Source organism: Trichomycterus rosablanca, chromosome 10 (assembly GCF_030014385.1).
Source record: "Trichomycterus rosablanca isolate fTriRos1 chromosome 10, fTriRos1.hap1, whole genome shotgun sequence".
Lineage (NCBI taxonomy): Eukaryota > Metazoa > Chordata > Actinopteri > Siluriformes > Trichomycteridae > Trichomycterus > Trichomycterus rosablanca.
Genome location: NC_085997.1, coordinates 7,972,191 through 7,991,064, shown reverse-complemented (window position 1 = coordinate 7,991,064; position 18,874 = coordinate 7,972,191). Strand labels below are relative to the sequence as shown.

At 40.3% G+C, this 18,874-nt stretch overlaps 1 protein-coding gene and 3 non-coding genes across 5 annotated transcripts; 2 read left to right on the top strand and 2 right to left on the bottom strand.

Moving 5' to 3' along the window:
• The first annotated feature begins 2,075 nt into the window (after positions 1 to 2,075).
• Positions 2,076 to 2,148, top strand: trnaa-agc (transfer RNA alanine (anticodon AGC)). Its single transcript has one exon. It is a non-coding gene; the product is annotated as a tRNA-Ala (tRNA).
• Positions 2,149 to 3,045: 897 nt separating this feature from the next.
• Positions 3,046 to 3,128, bottom strand: trnal-cag (transfer RNA leucine (anticodon CAG)). Its single transcript has one exon. It is a non-coding gene; the product is annotated as a tRNA-Leu (tRNA).
• Positions 3,129 to 4,003: 875 nt separating this feature from the next.
• LOC134321206 (arf-GAP with coiled-coil, ANK repeat and PH domain-containing protein 2-like) lies at positions 4,004 to 18,696 on the top strand. Of its 2 annotated transcripts, none has more exons than XM_063002813.1 (7): positions 4,004 to 5,205; positions 16,945 to 16,996; positions 17,184 to 17,281; positions 17,528 to 17,763; positions 17,962 to 18,042; positions 18,256 to 18,354; positions 18,523 to 18,696. In XM_063002813.1, exons 2-7 carry the CDS (start codon positions 16,976 to 16,978, stop codon positions 18,633 to 18,635), a joined length of 648 nt encoding a protein of 215 aa, XP_062858883.1. In that variant the 5' UTR covers positions 4,004 to 5,205; positions 16,945 to 16,975; the 3' UTR covers positions 18,636 to 18,696. The 2 variants fall into 2 exon arrangements, with proteins under 2 accessions (XP_062858883.1, XP_062858882.1); XM_063002812.1 differs by having other exon boundaries at positions 17,181 to 17,281.
• On the bottom strand, positions 7,710 to 7,792 carry trnal-cag (transfer RNA leucine (anticodon CAG)). The gene has a single exon. It is a non-coding gene; the product is annotated as a tRNA-Leu (tRNA).
• Positions 18,697 to 18,874: the final 178 nt, after the last annotated feature.

Sequence of the window (18,874 nt, the reverse complement as noted above, 5' to 3'; positions counted from 1 at the left end):
AAATGAGTAAATAGTTAATTTGTTTAAGTATTATTAACGTATACAAGTTTGGTATGTGAGTCAGGGATAATGTTAGTACAGCTACTGTAAATGGTGTTAGTCGCAGGTTTTTTTGTGCCAGGTTAGTACCACATATATATAGGGTAATTGAAGTAGTTTTTTTGGTTTAAATAAGAGTATAGCTTAAATATAAAATAATCGTCAGTACTGATAAGTAGTGGCCCTTTTAAATCCTTACATTACCACAAAGAAAGATATTTCTTAAACAAATAAAAGAAGTCAGGGAGCGCTTTCCAAATACAGCCAGGGGTGCTAGGGGGCGCTACATTTTAAATGTCAATTTAAACCAAACGATTTGAGCAAAAATAGAGCATAACTGTCACTGTAGAACTTACAGACTGACCTAATGTTTGATGCAGCGTTTCAGTGAGCAACGACTTTTATATTATGTGTTGCCTTAAGTGATCATAATGTTTCAGCATTGGAGAATGTGGGCATCTATCCCACTACCTCTCGCATGCTAAGCGAGCACTCTACCATTTGAGCTAATTCCCCTTACACAGAACCTTTCTTTAGGATTTGTAAATTGTAATGTACTAACAGAGTGTTGATGCTGCATTATAAAGTGAGAGTGCAACGTGTTTAAGCTCACGTACTCTTTTCTGTATTATGCGTTGTTTTTAAACCATCACAGACTCAGTTTATTTAAAACGTTGATCTTAGCCTTTAGGACGAACAATGTCAGGTCTTTTATGAAGTGCATTTTTTCTTTGATTTTGTTGGACCTGTAGGAGATTGTCCTGTTCTTGTTGCAGCTCTGCTGGAGGGTTATTTTCTTGGTGTGGTGGTGGTGGTGGTGGTGGGGTCTTTGTTCCCATTTTGGTTTATTTAGTATATGATGTACTTTACAACCATTTAAATAATGTGAACATTTCCATTTTTGTCGTAAAATACTGCTGTAACAATGTAAATGGACGCTGAATAAACATACTTAAATGGATATTTAAGTATTTAAGTACATATTTAAATGGATGTAAAGTACATCATATACTAAATAAACCAAAATGGGAACAAAGACTCCACCACCACCACCACCACAAACACCAAAAAAATAACCCTCCAGCAGAGCTGCAACAATAAACAGAACAAGATCAGGATGAATACATGATTCAGTTTCTCAGATTTTCAGTGATCAGAAGCCTGGGTCCTGGCATCCATGTGGATGTTACTTTGACACGTACCACCTACCTCAGCATTGTTGCAGACCATGTACACCCTTTGATGAAAACTGTATTCCCTGATGGCTGTAAGTAGATTTGTTTAAATCATGAGCTGTCAGAAGTGGGATTTGAACACATAAATTGCTTAATCTTTTCACATTATTATGTATTGTAAATGTACTGACTGTAACCCATCTGCTGCACTGTACACTTTGTCACTAGGCTGTAAACCAAAAATCAATAGAAAGAGAGCCCCATATGAGATCTCCAACTGACCAAATAATGTTTTTGGGTGGACCATTCTTAGCACTGTAACGGCACTAGCATGTTAGGGTGTTTTCTCTAGTCTGAGCGTATTAGGCCTTCTTGTTGGGTTTTTAACTGACTGGATTATTTATTAAGATTAATAATTATTCATTAAGAACTCAAACCCTGTTTGTGCTGGTTGTAGGCTATTCAATTGTCCACTAGATGACATAATATGAATACAGTTAGAAAGTAAAACGATGTCTGTTTCGAGCAAAGTTTCATCGCATGCTGACCTGTGTGGAATACAACTGATGTATGTAGCACTAAGAAGTGTTTCTTAAGGTTTTTTTTAGGTGTTCTTGGTAGAACTGTTTCTACTGAAGAACTCTTTAGTATAATTTAAGGTTCTTTGCTAACTCAATTTGATTTTTATGGATTTTTTCATTTTGCCACATATAAATGCACATAACATTTTAATGAAAAGCAACGCATAATATAGAAAAGAGTACGTGAGCTTAAACATGTTGCACTCTCACTTTATAATGCAGCATTAACACTCTGTTAGTACATTACAATTTACAAAGGGTAAAGGAAAGTTTTGTGTAAGGGGAATTAGCTCAAATGGTAGAGCGCTCGCTTAGCATGCGAGAGGTAGTGGGATCGATGCCCACATTCTCCAGTTCACAAACATTATGATCATTTTGCAATCTGAAAAGATGAAATTACGGTCAAATTCGTTGCAGCATCAACCATAAGGCTAGTCTGTCCGTGTTACAATGTCAGTAACGCCCTATTTACGCTAAAACAGTTTTGTTTACATACCTTTTTTGTTTTGTTTTGACAGAAACGCATAAACTTATAATTTTTTATAATGTTTTATTATTTGATACTGTTACAATTGATACATTATAAAGTATTGTACATATTTAAGTTCGGTGGCATAATTGGCCATAGCTTGCTTTTAAAAAACGACTACAGGGCGCCATCTACAGGCCATTCTTGGTACGTCTTGTTAAAACGTAGCCAATGTAAAACTGGTGCCCACACTTCTGTGGCTTGGGATCTACTATTTCAGTCAACAGGTCATCAGGATCTACTGTTTAAAAAAGGTTGGCCTGATCATTTTTCAAGAATGCTTTAAAGCTTTTTTAAATGCCTGTATTGATATTCAGCAAACCCAATTCCAAAAATGTTTAGACAGAAGGGAAAATGTCAATGTAAATAGACAGCAGTTTGTAAAAGATGTTATTTATATTCTAGCATACAAACATACATCGCTCCAAAATATGAACGAACGCTTCAGTCAGGGTTGCCAGATTGCGCATTTAAAAGCCCGCCAAAATGCATGGAAAACAGAAAAACAGCCGATAATCAGCGCTTAAACAAAATTAAACCAGTTTAACATGACCTACTACTGCTGATATCTCACAAATCAGTGATTACAAATTAATAATGGCATTTGAAATAATAAAAAACTAAGACTAACTAGTACTAAGATTTGTACTAACTGTTATTTCTTTTCACATTATTATGTATGGTAGAAAGGTAAAGATGTAAATTTGTATAAAGTATGAGCTGTCAGAAGTGGGATTCGAACCCACGCCTCCAGGGGAGACTGCGACCTGAACGCAGCGCCTTAGACCGCTCGGCCATCCTGACTAGCTGGAGCACCACACACATCACCCTCGCCCCACACAGACTGAGATTTGTACAAACTCCTGAATCTTTTCACATTTTTATGTATGGTAAATTTACTGACTGTAACCCATTTGCTGCACTGTACACTTTGTCACTAGGTTGTAAATCATATATCAATAGAAAGGGAGCTCCATATGAGATCTCCAACTGACCAAATGATGTTTTTTGGGTGGACCATTCTTAGCACTGTAACGGCACTAGCGTGTTAGGGTGAACTCATATGCGTGTGAAGGCAGACGAGTGAATACTTTTGGCAATAAAACCTTTTTATATTAATTGTTAAAATTCTTGAAAGTTTTACAGGACAACGTATGTATGTTAAAGTTTGTAATTTATGTCACATCCTTGTGGGATTAAAGCAGGTTGCAGAGCCCGAATAGCTCAGTCGGTAGAGCAGTAATGTCCCGTACTACATGGTTTATTTAGAAAGTTAAAGAATTTGTACTTTGTGAGATGTTTCTAAGTGAAATAGCATGTACTTGATCAGCTTGAAATAATAGCACACTGTGTGTGTAACATGTTCTCCACACCAACTAGTTGTACGCTCAGCCGTTTCAAACAAACTGTAGTAATTGCACTATATTAAACAGTTGGTATATCCTGCACCAGGGATGGACTGGTCATCGGGAGGGTCGGGAGTTTTCCCGGTGGGCCGCTCTGTATTTGGGCCGCTGAGGGAGTGAAAAATAAATTCTGTTTTAAATATTCCTGAATAATAATCCTGAAGTGTGCATTGGCCCACCACAGTATCCTCACTGCATGTCCATTGGCCAATCACAGAAATGTCCCTCCCCCAGGATAAACCGTAATCACAACCACCGGTACAAAAACTATGAATGAGTGCGAGATGGAGAAAGGGTCGAAAAAGCGTAAAGGAGGCGCAGAAAAAGCCCGTGATAAAACACAGAAAAAGCTGCAAGCAGATGCAGAAAAGTGCAGGAAACTGGACAACCTGTTTTGCAGTGAGGAACTACAGCATATCCAGAGAGCAGAAAAGGAAAAGTTAGAGTTCAGTAGCTCTGCTTCGTTAGTAACGCCGTTTAAGGAGAGACTGTGGGCCCATCTCAAATGTCGCCTATGCCCTACTTAGTGTACTTCCTAACAGTACAAAACATTTCTTTTAACAGTCGCTGAATGATTAATAAGTAGTTACAAGCTACTGGTGGATATCAGGGGCTTTAAACCAGCCGTTTTGAGGACGATTTTTGTAAAAGTTCTATGATGTCATGTCCAACATAGTGCACTACATAGGGAGGTGGATATAATTTGACATGGTACCATTAGTCTCTGCTGTTCAGAAAAAGTAAACACTATTGTGTCCTCTATAACAGCGATTTTTCAACTGGTGGGTCGCGACCCAAAAGTGGGTCGCGGACACGTTCTGGGCGGGTCGCGGACAGCTTGTAAAAAAATAAATACATTAAAAAAATTTTTACAAATAATTAATGCGCATCTGATTTTGTACTCGTCTTTTACCTGGAAAAAAAGAGACGGAGAGAGGCACGCATCCGACGCGCGCAGCATTCTCGTTGCCATGGTAACCACCATTCATAACCCGGAGTATTTGAAATGTGGATTTTCGTTCATTGAGGACAAACACTGACAGAAACCCCAGTGTGTTATTTGTAATGAAGTGCTGGCACACGAGAGCATGAAACCATCCAAACTAATGCGACATTTACAAACGAAACATCCCGCATGTAAAGACAAGCCGGTGGAGTTTTTTCAAAGACGACTTCATGAGCTGAAGGTATCACAGAAGTGTCTGACAGCATCTTGCTCCAAACAAGAACATGCGCTCCGGGCGATGTGATGGCTGAGTATCCATCTCTCGCCACTCTTGCAGTCAAAACGATCCTACCATTCAGCACGACCTATCTTTGTGGAAGTAGCTTTTCTACCTTGGTCCAGCTCAAGTCAAAGCAGAGAAACAGGTTGAACACTGAGCATGATAGCTCTGTCTACTGTCACCCCAGACTGATCAAAAGTAAAGTAGGCCTACATGCCCAACTGTCTCACTGACTTCCACAAAAGACAGGTTAGGTGAAAGCATCTTGTTTTGTAGCCTTATTTATTCTATGCAGTTTTGATATTTAAATTTATTGTAGTAACTTTTATACATGCAGTTGGCATGGTCCTCTTCAGTTTCTTACTAATGTACTCTGAATGCAGAGATATGCAGAGAAGTGACATATCAAATTTTGTGGCCTTATTTATTTTGTGCATTTACATTTTCAGCATTTAGCAGACGCTTTTATCCAAAGCGACTTACACAATGAGAGGAACACGATGAGCAATTGAGGGTTAAGGGCCTTGCTCAGGGACCCAACAGTGGCAACTTGGTGGTGGCGGGGCTTGAACCGGCAACCTTCTGCTTACTAGTCCAGTACCTTTACCACCAAGCTATCACTTGTGCAGTTTTGATATTTAATTTTATTGTAGTAACTTTTATACATGCAGTTGGCATGGTCCTCCTCAGTTTCTTAAAATTGCTCTTAAATTCACTTTGCATGCATATGTATGTTTAAATGTGTTTTTGAAGGCTATTTTTCAAAAATACATTTGTTTGGTTTGTATTCTATAAAAGTGGGTCGCGACTTAATGACCATGAGAAAATGTGGGTCCCGGGCTGAGACCAGTTGAGAACCCCTGCTCTATAACACAGAAAGGAAAATGCAGTTGTTCAGGACATTTTTTAGAGTGATTATGTGCAGAGCTCACATGGTTAATTTCCCTTGTCAACATATAAAGTATTTATTTCTTTGCTCATCGGAGCAATGCACTAATTTGGAACAAACGTGAATCATGTGTGAATAAAAGTGCGAAAAAAGCATATTTACCCGTGTTAAAGGTTAAATGAAAGAAAGGTTTATTTTTATTTCTTGCGGTTTAATGAGACAGGATGGGGAAATCCAATAGAACCATTTAAGAAATTGTAAATTTTATGTGTGTGATAGATGGATAGAACTATTAATCCCAAAGGAAAGTTTTGGAAATATATATATTTGTTTGTAGTTATTTTTTTATTATTTTAATTTTTATTATAGTGAGTTATTAACTTTAGTGGTAAGATGAAAACTATTAATATCAATCATCTAACATTTGATTAGGGGGTGATATGTGTGGCGCGATGTGCTTGTAGTGGGCTGGTCAAGAAAAAAGTCCAGGGCTGAATTTTGTTCCCAGTCCAGCCCTGTCCTGCACTATTCTGGACCTTACATAATGCAGCATCAACACAAGTGTTACTTTTTTGCGGAAGCATTTCTGCACGCAGGTGTTCCCACAGGGACGCAATTCAACAGCGCACCTCAAGCAAGTAGTTCTTCACCAAAACAGTGCAGTAACACATTTAACATGAATGTCACCCACCAAGACAATTACAGAAGAAGTAGTACTACTGAGTACTAATACTACTGAGTACCAATACCAGTTATTACTACTACTTCTTATTAGTTGTGGCGCGCTACGAGTAAAGGCACCAACGGAATATTAGCGTTCCGCTGTTGCCAGATTGGGCGGTTTTCCTCCTAATTGGGCGGGTTTTTTTTTTTCCAAAAACAATTTAATAGCATTTAAATAACACTTCTATTGAAAATAGAATATTCAGTTTTAAGAAGCCCCAACATTGTACAAGGCTATTAAAAGTAAAGTCAATTTTCAATGCTGATTTGGCTTAATATTGTTGGTCAGTCTGTATCATATTCCTGAAAGAAAATTAAAGTTTGTTTTCCATGCATTCACACTGGCCTGTTCTGGGGTTCAAATGAGTCTCATCAGTACACACAAGTTTGCAGTCAAATGATCAAGTATTGCACAGGAATATCTTTGAAATTCTGTTAAGGTTATAGGCTGTATTTTAGTTTTTCACTTGTCAGGGAAAATGAGAAAAAAATAAAAAAAGCGTATTATGCTAGGCTTGATGTAATTCTACATGGTACTCACTGCCATAGGTAAACGAGTGAGTGACCAAAACGCTACTAGATCAACAGCCACTAGCCACAACAAAAAATAAGGTATCAGACAGTTTCTGTGCCGCCCCTGTGTGATCAATGGTCTCAGTTTGGCCACCCCTATGAAAACTGTCTGGCTTTGCCACTGTCTACAGTTGAAAAAGAAGCAGAGACGAAATAGCTGATAAGAGATGAAGGACTAATTCAGTGGTGTATTCAGCTTGTATTTCTTGCCAGAAACCAGAAAAGAGGTTTGCAGGTACAGCCATCCAATTTTGGTGTTTTTAGCAGTTTTTCTGACATTTGTATTATTCATATCGATATCGGAATTATATCGTATCGACCGAAATTAGGAGTTATATTGTGATATAAATTTTAGCCATATCGTCCAGCCCTAGATCAGTATAAATACATGATTAAATTTCTCACATTTTCAGTGATCAAAAGCCTGGGTCCTGGCATCCATGTGGATGTTACTTTGACACGTACCACCTACCTCAGCATTGTTGCAGACCATGTACACCCTTTGATGAAAACTGTATTCCCTGATGGCTGTGTCCTCTAAAGATGTAAATTTGTATAAAGCATGAGCTGTCAGAAGTGGGATTCGAACCCACGCCTCCAGGGGAGACTGCGACCTGAACGCAGCGCCTTAGACCGCTCGGCCATCCTGACTTGAATGTGCTTTAGCAAAGCCAATTCTCCTCAACACCCCCACATGGCCAAAGATTTGTACGAACTGCTAAATCTTTTCACATTATTATGTATGTTAGAGGGTTAAAGACCTAAAGGTTCGACTCCTGGCTGGCTCGGTTACCTTATGCCTTTTTTTTGTCTCTCTAACTCTTTGTGTATGGAGCACAAACAATGCATCCAACAATGGAGGTCTTAAGTGAAAAATACTTGTCAGAGCGGAAAGAAGTGGCTGATGCTGTTGGAACTATGACTGCAGTCTATCAGGGAGCAGCCGACATGAGCCACCAGTGGCAGACTGCTGGGAAGCCGTGATCGTATAGTGGTTCGAATCTGGGTCACGGCACTGTCTTTTTGTATGCCGTGCTTCGAAGGTTCCTATTCTCACTCTTTTTTTGTCTCTCTAACTCCTTGTGTATGGTTCTCTGTACCCCAGATCCAACAATGCAGGTCTTGTCAAGGTGACAAAGACTTGGCAGAGCAGAATGAAGTGGCTGATTCTGGCGTCAGCCGGTGCTGAGCCTTGCAGTTTCCCATATGGTCTAGCGGTCAGGATTCCTGATTTTTACCCAGGTTTTCGACTTCTGCTATGGGAATTGGCCTTTATGATTGGACTCGAGCAAAACTCTGTGTATTAGTTCCTCGGCGCCTTGTTGCTGTAGCTCAAGCAGCTTGCAGTTCAAATTTTAGGACATGTGGGGGTGTTGAGCAAAATTGGCATTGGTAACGTGCAAGCAAGTCAGGATGGCCAAGCAGTCGTTCAGCTCGCAGTCTCCCCTGGAGCCGTGGGTTCGAATTCCCCTTCTGACAGCTCATGCTTTATACCTTCAAAATGGGAACAAAGATGCAAATGCACATAAGGTATTACAGTTACATATAATCACAAACACCCCACCACCACCATTAAAAAGAAAACCCTCCAGCAGCACTGCAACAAGAACAGAACTATCTCCTACAAGTCCAACAAAATCAAAGAGAATGCACTTCATAAAAGATCTCATCCCCGAATATGGCTGCATGTTGGCACTGTCGGCTGACTGAGACTTTTTGAACTGCACTATTTTGGCATCAACCCTTAAGTCCGTCTGTCAGTGGTACAAAGACAGTTATGCAGCATTAACACTCTGCTCTGTCAGTACATTACAATTTGCAAAGGGTAAAGGAGGTTCATAGTAGGGGGAATTAGCTCAAATGGCTGAGCGCTCGCTTAGAATGTGAGAGGTAGCGGTATCGATGCCTGCATTCTCCAGTGCAGAAACTTTATGATCATTTAAGGCATCACGTAATATGAAACTTGTTGCGTCAATGCTCACTGAAACGCAGCATCAAAATTTACAATGTAACAATAACATTTATGCTCTATTTTCACTCAAATCATTTTTTAATTTTTTAAAAGATTTTTTACAAATAATTTTTGATTTTTAAATTGACAAACGCAATAACTTGTAATTTTTCAATTTTGAAATGTTTTTGGTTAAAGCAGCGGTACGTGACATTTTGTTGGTTTTTCATCTGGTGAACTGCTTTGTAAAAGATGAACAGCTGAAACTCACGACATCCCCTTTAAATGCAGCATCAACCCTTAAGTCAGTCTGTCAGTGGTACAAAGACAGTTATTATTTTTTTCAGTTCGTCCTAAAAGCTGGGATGAACATTTTAAATAAACTGAGTCTGTGATGATATAAAAGCACCACATAATATAGAAAAGAGTATGTGAGATTAAACACGTTGCACTCCTACTTAATGCAGCATCAACGCTCTGTTAATCCATTAAAATTTACAAAGAGTAAAGGATAGTTTTTGTAATAGAAAACTAAGACTAACTAGGACTAAGATTTGTACGAACTGTTATATCTTTTCACATTATTATGTATGGTAGTGGGTTAATGACATAAATTTATATCAAGTATGTGTTGTCAGAAGTGGGATTCAAACCTACGGCTCCAGGGGAGACTGCGACCTGAACGCAGCGCCTTAGACCGCTCGGCCATCCTGTCTAGCCAGGATATGATTAATACCACTCTCACCCCACACGGACTAAGATTTGTACAAACTCCTTAATCTGTAACCCATTTGCTGCACTGTACACTTTGTCACTAGGCTGTAAACCATATATCAATAGAAAGGAAGCCCCATATGAGATCTCCAACTGACCAAATAATGTTTTTTGGGTGGACCATTCTTAGCACTGTAACGGCACTAGCGTGTTAGGGTGTGTTTTCTCTGGTATATGAGTGTATTAGGTACAGCCTTCTTGTTGGCTTTTTAACTGACTGGATTATTTGTTACGAACTCAAACCCGGTTTGTGCTTGTTGTAGGCTATTCAATCGTCCACAAGATTGAATAATATGAATACAGTTAATATTGTATTATGTAATAGAATGACTATAAAGCTGAGTCTGAGCTTAAACACTTGCACCCTGACTTTATAATGCAGCATAAACGCTCTGTTAGTACATTAGTAAAGGTGGGGTCTTCGTAAGGGGAATTAACTCAAATTGTAGAGCGCTCGCTTAGCATGCGAGAGGTAGTGGGATCGATGCCCGCATTCTCCAGTGCAGAAACATTATGATCATTTGGCAGCAACTCGGAATCTGAAATGATAAAATTATGGTGAAATTCGTTGCAGCATTAATCTTTAGGCCAGTCTGTCAGTGTTGCAATGTCATTAACGCCCTGTTTACTCTTAAACTGTTTTATTTACATAACTTTTTTGTTTTGTTTTGACAGAAATGCATGAACTTATAATGCTACAATATTAAAATGCATCAGAGTTTTATTTCTTAGTTTGATCGCTGCTATTTATATAACTGAAATGATATTATTGTTATCTTATTTATTTACTTTTTGAAGTTTTTTTTTTATAAAAAAAAGACTCACAGTGATCATTAGCAGGATAAAACAGGCAGTGAATGAATTAATGTATTCCATAATAAGAAACAATAAGAACATCCATCATACCACCAGGTGGTGGAAGTGTGATTGTTCAAGAGATTCAAGATTCAAGATTTACTTTATTGTCATTTTACTGTACACCGAAGTGTACAGAAAAAACGAGATTACGTGCATTGGTTCACGTTAAAAACACCACAGGTTTAAAAAATAAGAAATATATATAGAATAGTAATAGAATAGTAAAGTTAAATAATACTACTAATAATAATACTGACATTACGAAAATTGCACATTGTAGTTAAAGTATTGCACATGCAGAAAAATTCACAGTGGTTATACATAATGATAATTATTGCACATTTTGTTATTGCACATTTTGTTACTGCTTGTTAAGATTTAAGGATATTGCACATGTTATACCCATAGATGAAAATATTTATCAGATTTGGGTTAATTTGTTCTGTTCAGAAGTCTGATGGCAGTTGGGTAGAAACTTCTTCTGAACCGGTCCGTGTTGCAGCGTAGACTACTGTACCTTTTACCCGAGGGCAGAAGGGTGAACAGTCTGTGACAGGGGTGAGTGGAGTCACTAATGATGCTCCTGGCTTTTGACAAGAGGTGCTTTTGAGCCAGATCCTCAATAGGTGGAAGTCTGGCCCCTATGGTCTTTTCTGCTGTCCTAACCACTCTCCTGAGGGCCTTTTTTTCTGAGATGTTACAACTCTCATACCAGAGAGAGATGCTGCTGGTTAAAACACTCTCTATTGTGCCTCTGTAGAAAGTAGTGAGGATGGGTGGACTGAGATGGGCCCTCCTCAATCGGCGTAAGAAATGCAATCGCTGGTGAGCCTTTTTGACCAGAGAGGAGGTGTGCAAGGACCAGGTCAGGTTGTCCGTAACGTGAACCCCTAAGAACTTCGTGTTCTGGACAATTTCAACCGGCGTGCCATTGATGTAGGTCGGGGTGTGAATGGGCTGTTTTTTCCTGAAGTCAATCACCATCTCTTTGGTTTTATCAACATTCAGGACCAGGTTGTTATTGCTGCACCATTCCACAAAGAGTCTCACCTCCTTTCTGTATGCAGTCTCGTTGTTGTCCAGAATGAGTCCCACAACTGTTGTGTCATCTGCATACTTTATTATGTGATTTGTGTTGGACTTAGCACGACAGTCATGGGTCATCAGAGTAAACAGTAGAGGGCTCAGCACACATCCTTGTGGAGATCCAGTAGACAGTGAGACCGTGGTTGATGTGTTGTTGCCTACATGCACAAACTGATGTCTGTCTGTGAGAAAATCCAGAATCCAATTGCACAGTGTGGTGTTTAGTCCCAGTGTGACCAGTTTGCTGGCCAGATGCTGGGGGATTATTGTGTTAAAAGCCGAACTGAAGTCGACAAACAGCATCCGTACATGTGAGTTCCTTTTCTCCAGGTGCTCCAGGCTTAGATGAAGAGCAGTTGAAATTGCGTCATCAGTAGACCGGCAAGGGCGGTAGGCAAACTGAAAAGGATCAAGTGATGGAGGTAGGACAGATGTTATATGGTTCTTGACTAGTCTTTCAAAACACTTCATTATTATGGGGGTGAGTGCTACTGGTCGAAAGTCATTTAGACTAGTTACTGTGGATTTTTTTGGAACTGGGATAATAGCTGAGGTTTTGAAACATGATGGAACAACAGCTTGACTCAGGGAGATGTTAAATATGTCTGTTAGGACAAGAGTCAGTTGATCCGCACATCTCTTGAGCATACCACCAGGTATCTTGTCAGGACCTGCAGCTTTTCGAGGATTTATATTCCTTAGTGTTCGACGGACGTCCGATGGGTCCAGAATTAACACTGGGTCGTCAGGATGCGGTGTGACTTTTACTGCAGGTGTATTGTTAAGAGCTTCGAACCTACTGAAAAAGTTATTGAGGTTGTTTAGAAAGTCAGTGCTGTCATCCCAGGTTTGAGGAGTAGACTTGTAGTCTGTGACAGACTGGATTCCCCGCCACAAGCTCTTTGTGTCTCTGTGGTCCTGAAAGTGTCCTTGAATTCTTTGCCCATGGGCTCTTTTTGCCGTTCTGATAGCCTTGTTCAGATTGGCCCTGGTAGACCTGAGGGCAGTAGTGTTGCCAGATTTAAAAGCTGAGTTTCTTTCTTTCAGCAAAGCCCGAACCTCAGTAGTCATCCATGGTTTTTCGTTTGCCCGGACAGTGATGTTTTTTGTGACACTGACGTCGTCCATGCATTTTTGTATGTAATCTGAGACTACTTCAGCATACTCACTGACATCTGTGATTTGGTCCTTGGTGGCAGCATCTTTAAAAACAGACCAGTCAGTGCAGTCAAAGCAGTCCTGCAAAGCTGTTGTGGCTCCCTCAGGCCAGATCCTCACCTGTCTTGTGGAAGGTTTAGTTCTGGTGAGCATGGGTCTGTATGCGGGTGTTAACATCACAGTTATGTGATCAGAAGAGCCAAGGTGGGGGCGGGGGGATGCTTTGAATGCTCCCTTGATGTTAGTGTACACATGGTCCAATAGATTGTCACCTCTTGTCCCAAAGTCCACATGTTGGTAAAAGTGAGGGAGAACTTTCCGCATGTTTGCTTGGTTAAAATCTCCAGCAACAATAAATACTGCCTCAGGATAGGTGGTTTGCCAGTCATTCATTAAAACATAGAGGGTGTTTAGGGCTGCCTTTACGTCTGCGTCGGGGGGTATGTAAACAGCGCTGATGACTATGGTGGAAAATTCCCTTGGGAGATAAAAGGGACGGCATTTAACTGACAAAAGTTCAATGTCCGGAGAGCAATAAGAATAGATCCTGTCAGCGTTTCTGCACCATCTTTTATTTATATAAATGCACACTCCACCGCCACGGGTTTTACCACTCAGAGCTCCAGATCTGTCTGCTCGGAAGATGGTTAGCCCCTCCATGCTAATCGCGTCATCCGTAACCGCGTCGTTAAGCCAGGTCTCGGTAAAGATTAAAGCACAACAGTCCCTCACCTCCCGTTTTCTTGTTAAATCCAGTCTGAGGTAGTCCAGTTTATTCTCCAAGGAGCGGACGTTGGCCAGCAATATAGACGGCATCGGTGTTCTGCATGGGTTAGCTCTTAGCCTAGCGCTAGCTCCTCCGCGGGTACCCCGCTTGCGCCTCCGCGTACACCGTCTGCGTCTCCTCCGAAAACGGGCAGCGTTGGTAGGAGTTGTCGGTGTTGTACAGGCCTCTCCAGGTGAGCGTAGCAAGCCGAGCTCTTTTAACGTATCCAAAGTATTTGAATCAACAGGACTCGTTTGTATCGTTTTATGCAGTAACAACAAGCTGTTACGATCATAGATCAGTCTTTCTGCGCGATTTCGGACAATGCCAGATTCCCTAACGGTGTTTTTACCGGTGTTTTTATCGTGAGCCGATGCAGCCGCTGCCGACATGGGCGCCGCCATCTATCAAGTGTGATTGTGTGGGGATGCTTTGACATTTGGGTGACTTCATGGGAGTCTTAATCGATTGAACCAGGAATAATGAACCACTGCCCTGATTCTCAGTGCTGAGAATCATCCACTTACTAAATAATACCTGCTCTGTGGTGGTCCTGTGGGGGTCCTGACCATTGAAGAACAGAGTGAGCAGTCTAGAGTCAGTAATTGTAGAACTACAAAGTGCTTCTATATGGTAAGTGGAGCTGATAAAATGGACAGTGAGTGTAGAAACAAGGAGGTGGTTTTAATGTTATGGCTGATTAGTGTAAACTCACACACTGTTGTATGTGCTTGCATGACTGTAGGACGAGTTTTCAGTGCATTACCGTAATATCCATAAAATGTGTCCTTGCGATTTCAGTGCAGAAAAGTTTGTGTAGAGACTGCAGCAGCGGATACTGTGTTTGTTTAGAAATTGTGGTCATACTTTTTTCAACAAGGTAAGTTTATTAAAATAAACGTTTTTTTGTATATTAGCTTCTGGATATTTTCGGATGCTACGGACAAAACTGTGTTGTACTGCTATGATGATACGACTTTGTTCCAAACCCTTTTAGACTCTTCCACCACCGTTAGCGCTTCTCTCAGTTAGTTCAGCTCATTAAATATATTATCCACAGTATCGCTTACTTTTACAAATCCAATTTTAAGGTTTAGACAGAAGGGAAAATGTCAATGTAAATAGACAGCAGTTTGTAAAAGATGTTATTTATATTCTAGCATACAAACATACATCGCTCCAAAATATGAATGAACGCTTCAGTCAGGGTTGCCAGATTGCGCATTTAAAACTCCGCCAAAATGCATGGAAAACCGCCCAACATACTCACGAAAAACAGCCGATAATCAGCGCTTAAACAATATTAAACCAGTTAAACATGATCTACTACTGCTGATATCTCACAAATCAGTGATTGATTATAAATTATGAATGGCATTTGAAATAATGAATGGCATTTGAAATAATAAAAAACTAAGACTAAGAAGTCTTAAGAAGTGTTTCTTTAGGTTTTTTGTGTTCTTGCTAGAACTGTTTCTACTTGAAGAACTATTTAGTATAATTCAAGGTTCTTTGCTAACTCAATTAGATTTTTATGGACTTTTTTATTTTGCCACAAATAAATGCACATAACATTTAAGGACTGGAAAACAATCGTGCAATTGATACAGGAAAAAGGTGAAAGAAAGGAATCTGTTTGTAATCTACCTGCTAAATTTTCCTCCAGAGATGTTTTTCTTTGTGTGTGTAAGCAGCAACATACTTCACCTAAAACTTTATATAATCACCTTCAAGAGAGCCAAAACAGAAATAAAACGTTTTATATTAATTCTACACGACAACGTATTGTGGCGCCGGCGAGCAGGAAGGCGAGCATCTGGACCTCGAGTGAGCTGCCCTTGGCAGTTCTCTCAGTGGTTTAGGACGTACACTCATTCATTCACACATACATTCATACAACAGACAAACATATAAGCTACCTATCCAGCTCTCACCGCAGCCACCCAGTCTCCCACACTGGGATACACGCTAACGGTAAGCCTGGATACCACGGCTCCTCCCACTGACGCTACAGTATGTTAAAGTTTGTAATTTAAGTCACATGCTTGTGAGGATTTAAAGTTGGTTGCAGAGCCCAGATAGCTCAGTCGGTAGAGCATCAGACTTTTAATCTGAGGGTCCAGGGTTCAAGTCCCTGTTTGAATTATCCACAAAGTTGAATCAGTTCATCTGGACACAATTTTGTTGTAGAGATACGTTTCGTCACTCAATCCGAATGACTTCTTCAGTCTGAGCTGGTGTTGAATACCCTAACCTTATATGCAGTATATCCATCTCCTCTCTACCGCTTTCATAACATTGATTGGGGCATTTAAAAAAGTTAAAAAGTGTTTCTTCAGCAGCTGTTTTCTACCATTCATTATTTATTCTTTGACTAAAAATGATTTATGTAAATGTATTTGATACACATGTTGTGTAAGGTTACAGTAATTATCACTAAAAGCACAAATAAAAGAAATAATTAACACAGTAAAATCAAAGAAAGACATTTTTCATAAATTAGGTGTGTGTGTGTGTGGGGGGGGGGGGGGGGGGGTGTTAAAATCATTTGAGTAAAATAATGAAAAATAAACAAATGGTGAAATTTAAATGTACACCATCACCTGCAGCGCTGCAGCACTGAGACCTTCTGCCTTTGTGACATCATTGTGATGACACTGAGTGTTCTATGAGAGCTCAGTTTAGTTGAACCTTCAGTGTTTGTACATCATTTCTCATGATGGCTGCTGAACAGGAGAGACGTGCTACCGACCATCCTTCTCTAATGCGACGCTTTTGGCGTAGTCTGTGCTGGCCGTTCGGTCGAGTTCGTTCTCAGACGTCTTTTCAGGATGTCTGTGGTGGCGAGACTGAACCGGAGGGCAGCGTGGACGCAGAGAACCAGACAGTTATGGAGGGATACTTGTTCAAGAGGGCCAGTAATGTCTTTAAAACATGGAACAGGTTTGTAGAGAGCTAGAACACACGATGAGCAATAATTTAGGTAGAAATGAATGGCAAATTAAACCCCTCTAATCATCATAGCAATCGTTTCCTAAATATTGTACATTTTACTGACTCTGACTGATCAACGGCATGTTAAATCAGAATACACGACGATTCAACATGATTTAATATAAAGCTCATTTACAAGTGAAACCCTGCAGAATTTCAGTGCTATGCAGTTGTTTTATTTCTATGATTCCTTTTGTTTCTGTTTCTTTCCTTCAGGCGCTGGTTCCTGATTCAGAACAACCACCTTATGTACAAGAAGAAATCCGGGGTTAGTCACGTGTCCTTTGTCTAAAGTAAAATCAGTAGCAATAGTGGCCTACTGCAAAATCAACATAAAAAGGAGCAACTGTTCCTGAACAATCACTTTTAAGGACTTGTTTGCTAAAGTTTGAGTTGTTTTTGCTGGAACATTAGAGGTAAAGAAATGTTTGAGAAACCTTTTGTGCCCCCAGCAGAATATCATGGTGGTCATAGCTGATTTACGCCTGTGCACGGCCAAACACTACAAGAGCATCGGACGCCGTTGCTGCTTCCAGGTGGTTTCACCTACAAAGTAAGTCCAGTGTATCATCAGGCATGAAAATTCATTTGATTTCTTTATTTATGACACTCTGAAGGGCGTGGACGTGCAACAGTTCTGCTATACAAAGATGAAGAATTAAAAAAGGAACATTTTACTCTCTTTCTAATAGAAATGACATGAAAACCGGAGTGGAATAAGCACTTTGTTGTGCTGTAGATTCGTGCCATGTTCAGGGTGTGTGTGTGTGTGTGTGTGTGTGTGTGTGTGTGTGTGTAGGATCTGGGTATTGCAGGCCGATTCAGAGGAGAGAAGAGAGGCTTGGATCAGAACCATTCAGAACATGGTTGCTAACACCGATGGTGACAGAACAGACGAATCCATCACTTCCCAATCAAATGAGGTGGTGGATTTGAGCCCAAAACAGGAAGGATCCAGTAGCTCCTCTGAATCACGAGGATCCCAACACACAGAGAGAGACTCGCTACGTCCACCATCCACTTCTGGAACCTCAGGTGTGTTTGAAACTCCAGTCTAACAAGAACACTCGATTCCATCAAGTATAAAGCAAACCAGTTTCAAATGGCCAAAATTAACATTTAAATGGATGCAGACACATTCCATTTCAACTTTCCTACTCTTTCTGATTGATAACTGCTCCGTCCCAAACCTCGTACCCTTGACCATCCACTTCTGACCTTGCCTCTGTACAGCTGAGCTGAGTCTTGGCGAAATTGTGCTGGAATCGGCTGCTGTGTTGGATTCCCTCTCTGATGCTTCTCTAGCGAGCAGTGGTAAGTACACACTACAGCAAGTCATCTAGAAAACCATTTTTTTATTCAGAGCTAAATTTACTAGGTGAAAGGTTTTAAGTGAATGAGTGCAGTGATTTAGAAAAGAATCCAGTTCAGGTTTGATTTAGAACAATTTTCTAGGAAAGATTCACTCTGTGATTGTTTGAAAGTCGATGTAAAACACTGATACTAACACAAAACACATCTGTTAAGTCGAGAGCATTGAAGGTACAGTTGGAGGGACCTCACACATCGAAGAGAGCCCGGTGGAACTGAGCACCAGCACCTCCTCCAGCAACTTCATCCACACAGGTCAGCCAGAGCTTTACTGAACCATTCAATGATATTGTGAACTGGTAAGATTTAATGATGAAACATTTGTAACGTATGACTCTGTAAAGCTCTATACACTTGTTGTACATCTGATGTGTTAGAGATCATTTACTAACAGTGATTAAATGACATTTGTGTGAACAACAGCTGGTGAGAAGAGCACGACTACAGGAAAGCACTCGGTCCAGAGAGGCAGCGCTCCTTCCAAAGGTCTGTCCAGCCTTACATCTTTCATAGAACAAATATTATCTAGAGCTTAAATCATGCTGCTCTTGAGTTTTTTATTGAGTTTTTTACTTTTACTGAGGAGTTTCTATCAGATTAACAACACGTCCTGTTTTACAGAGTGCTTCGATAGCCTGTACGGAGTCGGAAAGCTTCTGGGCAAAGGAGGCTGCGGTTCTGTGTTTGCAGGACTTCGTAAGGCCGATGGAAAACAGGTGAGATATTTACTCGGCTCTGCTCAGAGTTACACGAGAATTGTCGATCATTACAAAGC

What these genes read in the sequence shown, in the direction of transcription:
- LOC134321206 (XM_063002812.1), top strand. Translation starts at nt 16,976, where the DNA reads ATGTACAAGAAGAAATCCGGG. An exon ending in TGTACAAGAAGAAATCCGGG is followed by an intron (nt 16,997 to 17,180) that starts GTTAGTCACGTG and finishes TTGTGCCCCCAG; the next exon opens with CAGAATATCATGGTGGTCAT. An exon ending in TGCTTCTCTAGCGAGCAGTG is followed by an intron (nt 18,043 to 18,255) that starts GTAAGTACACAC and finishes ACATCTGTTAAG; the next exon opens with TCGAGAGCATTGAAGGTACA.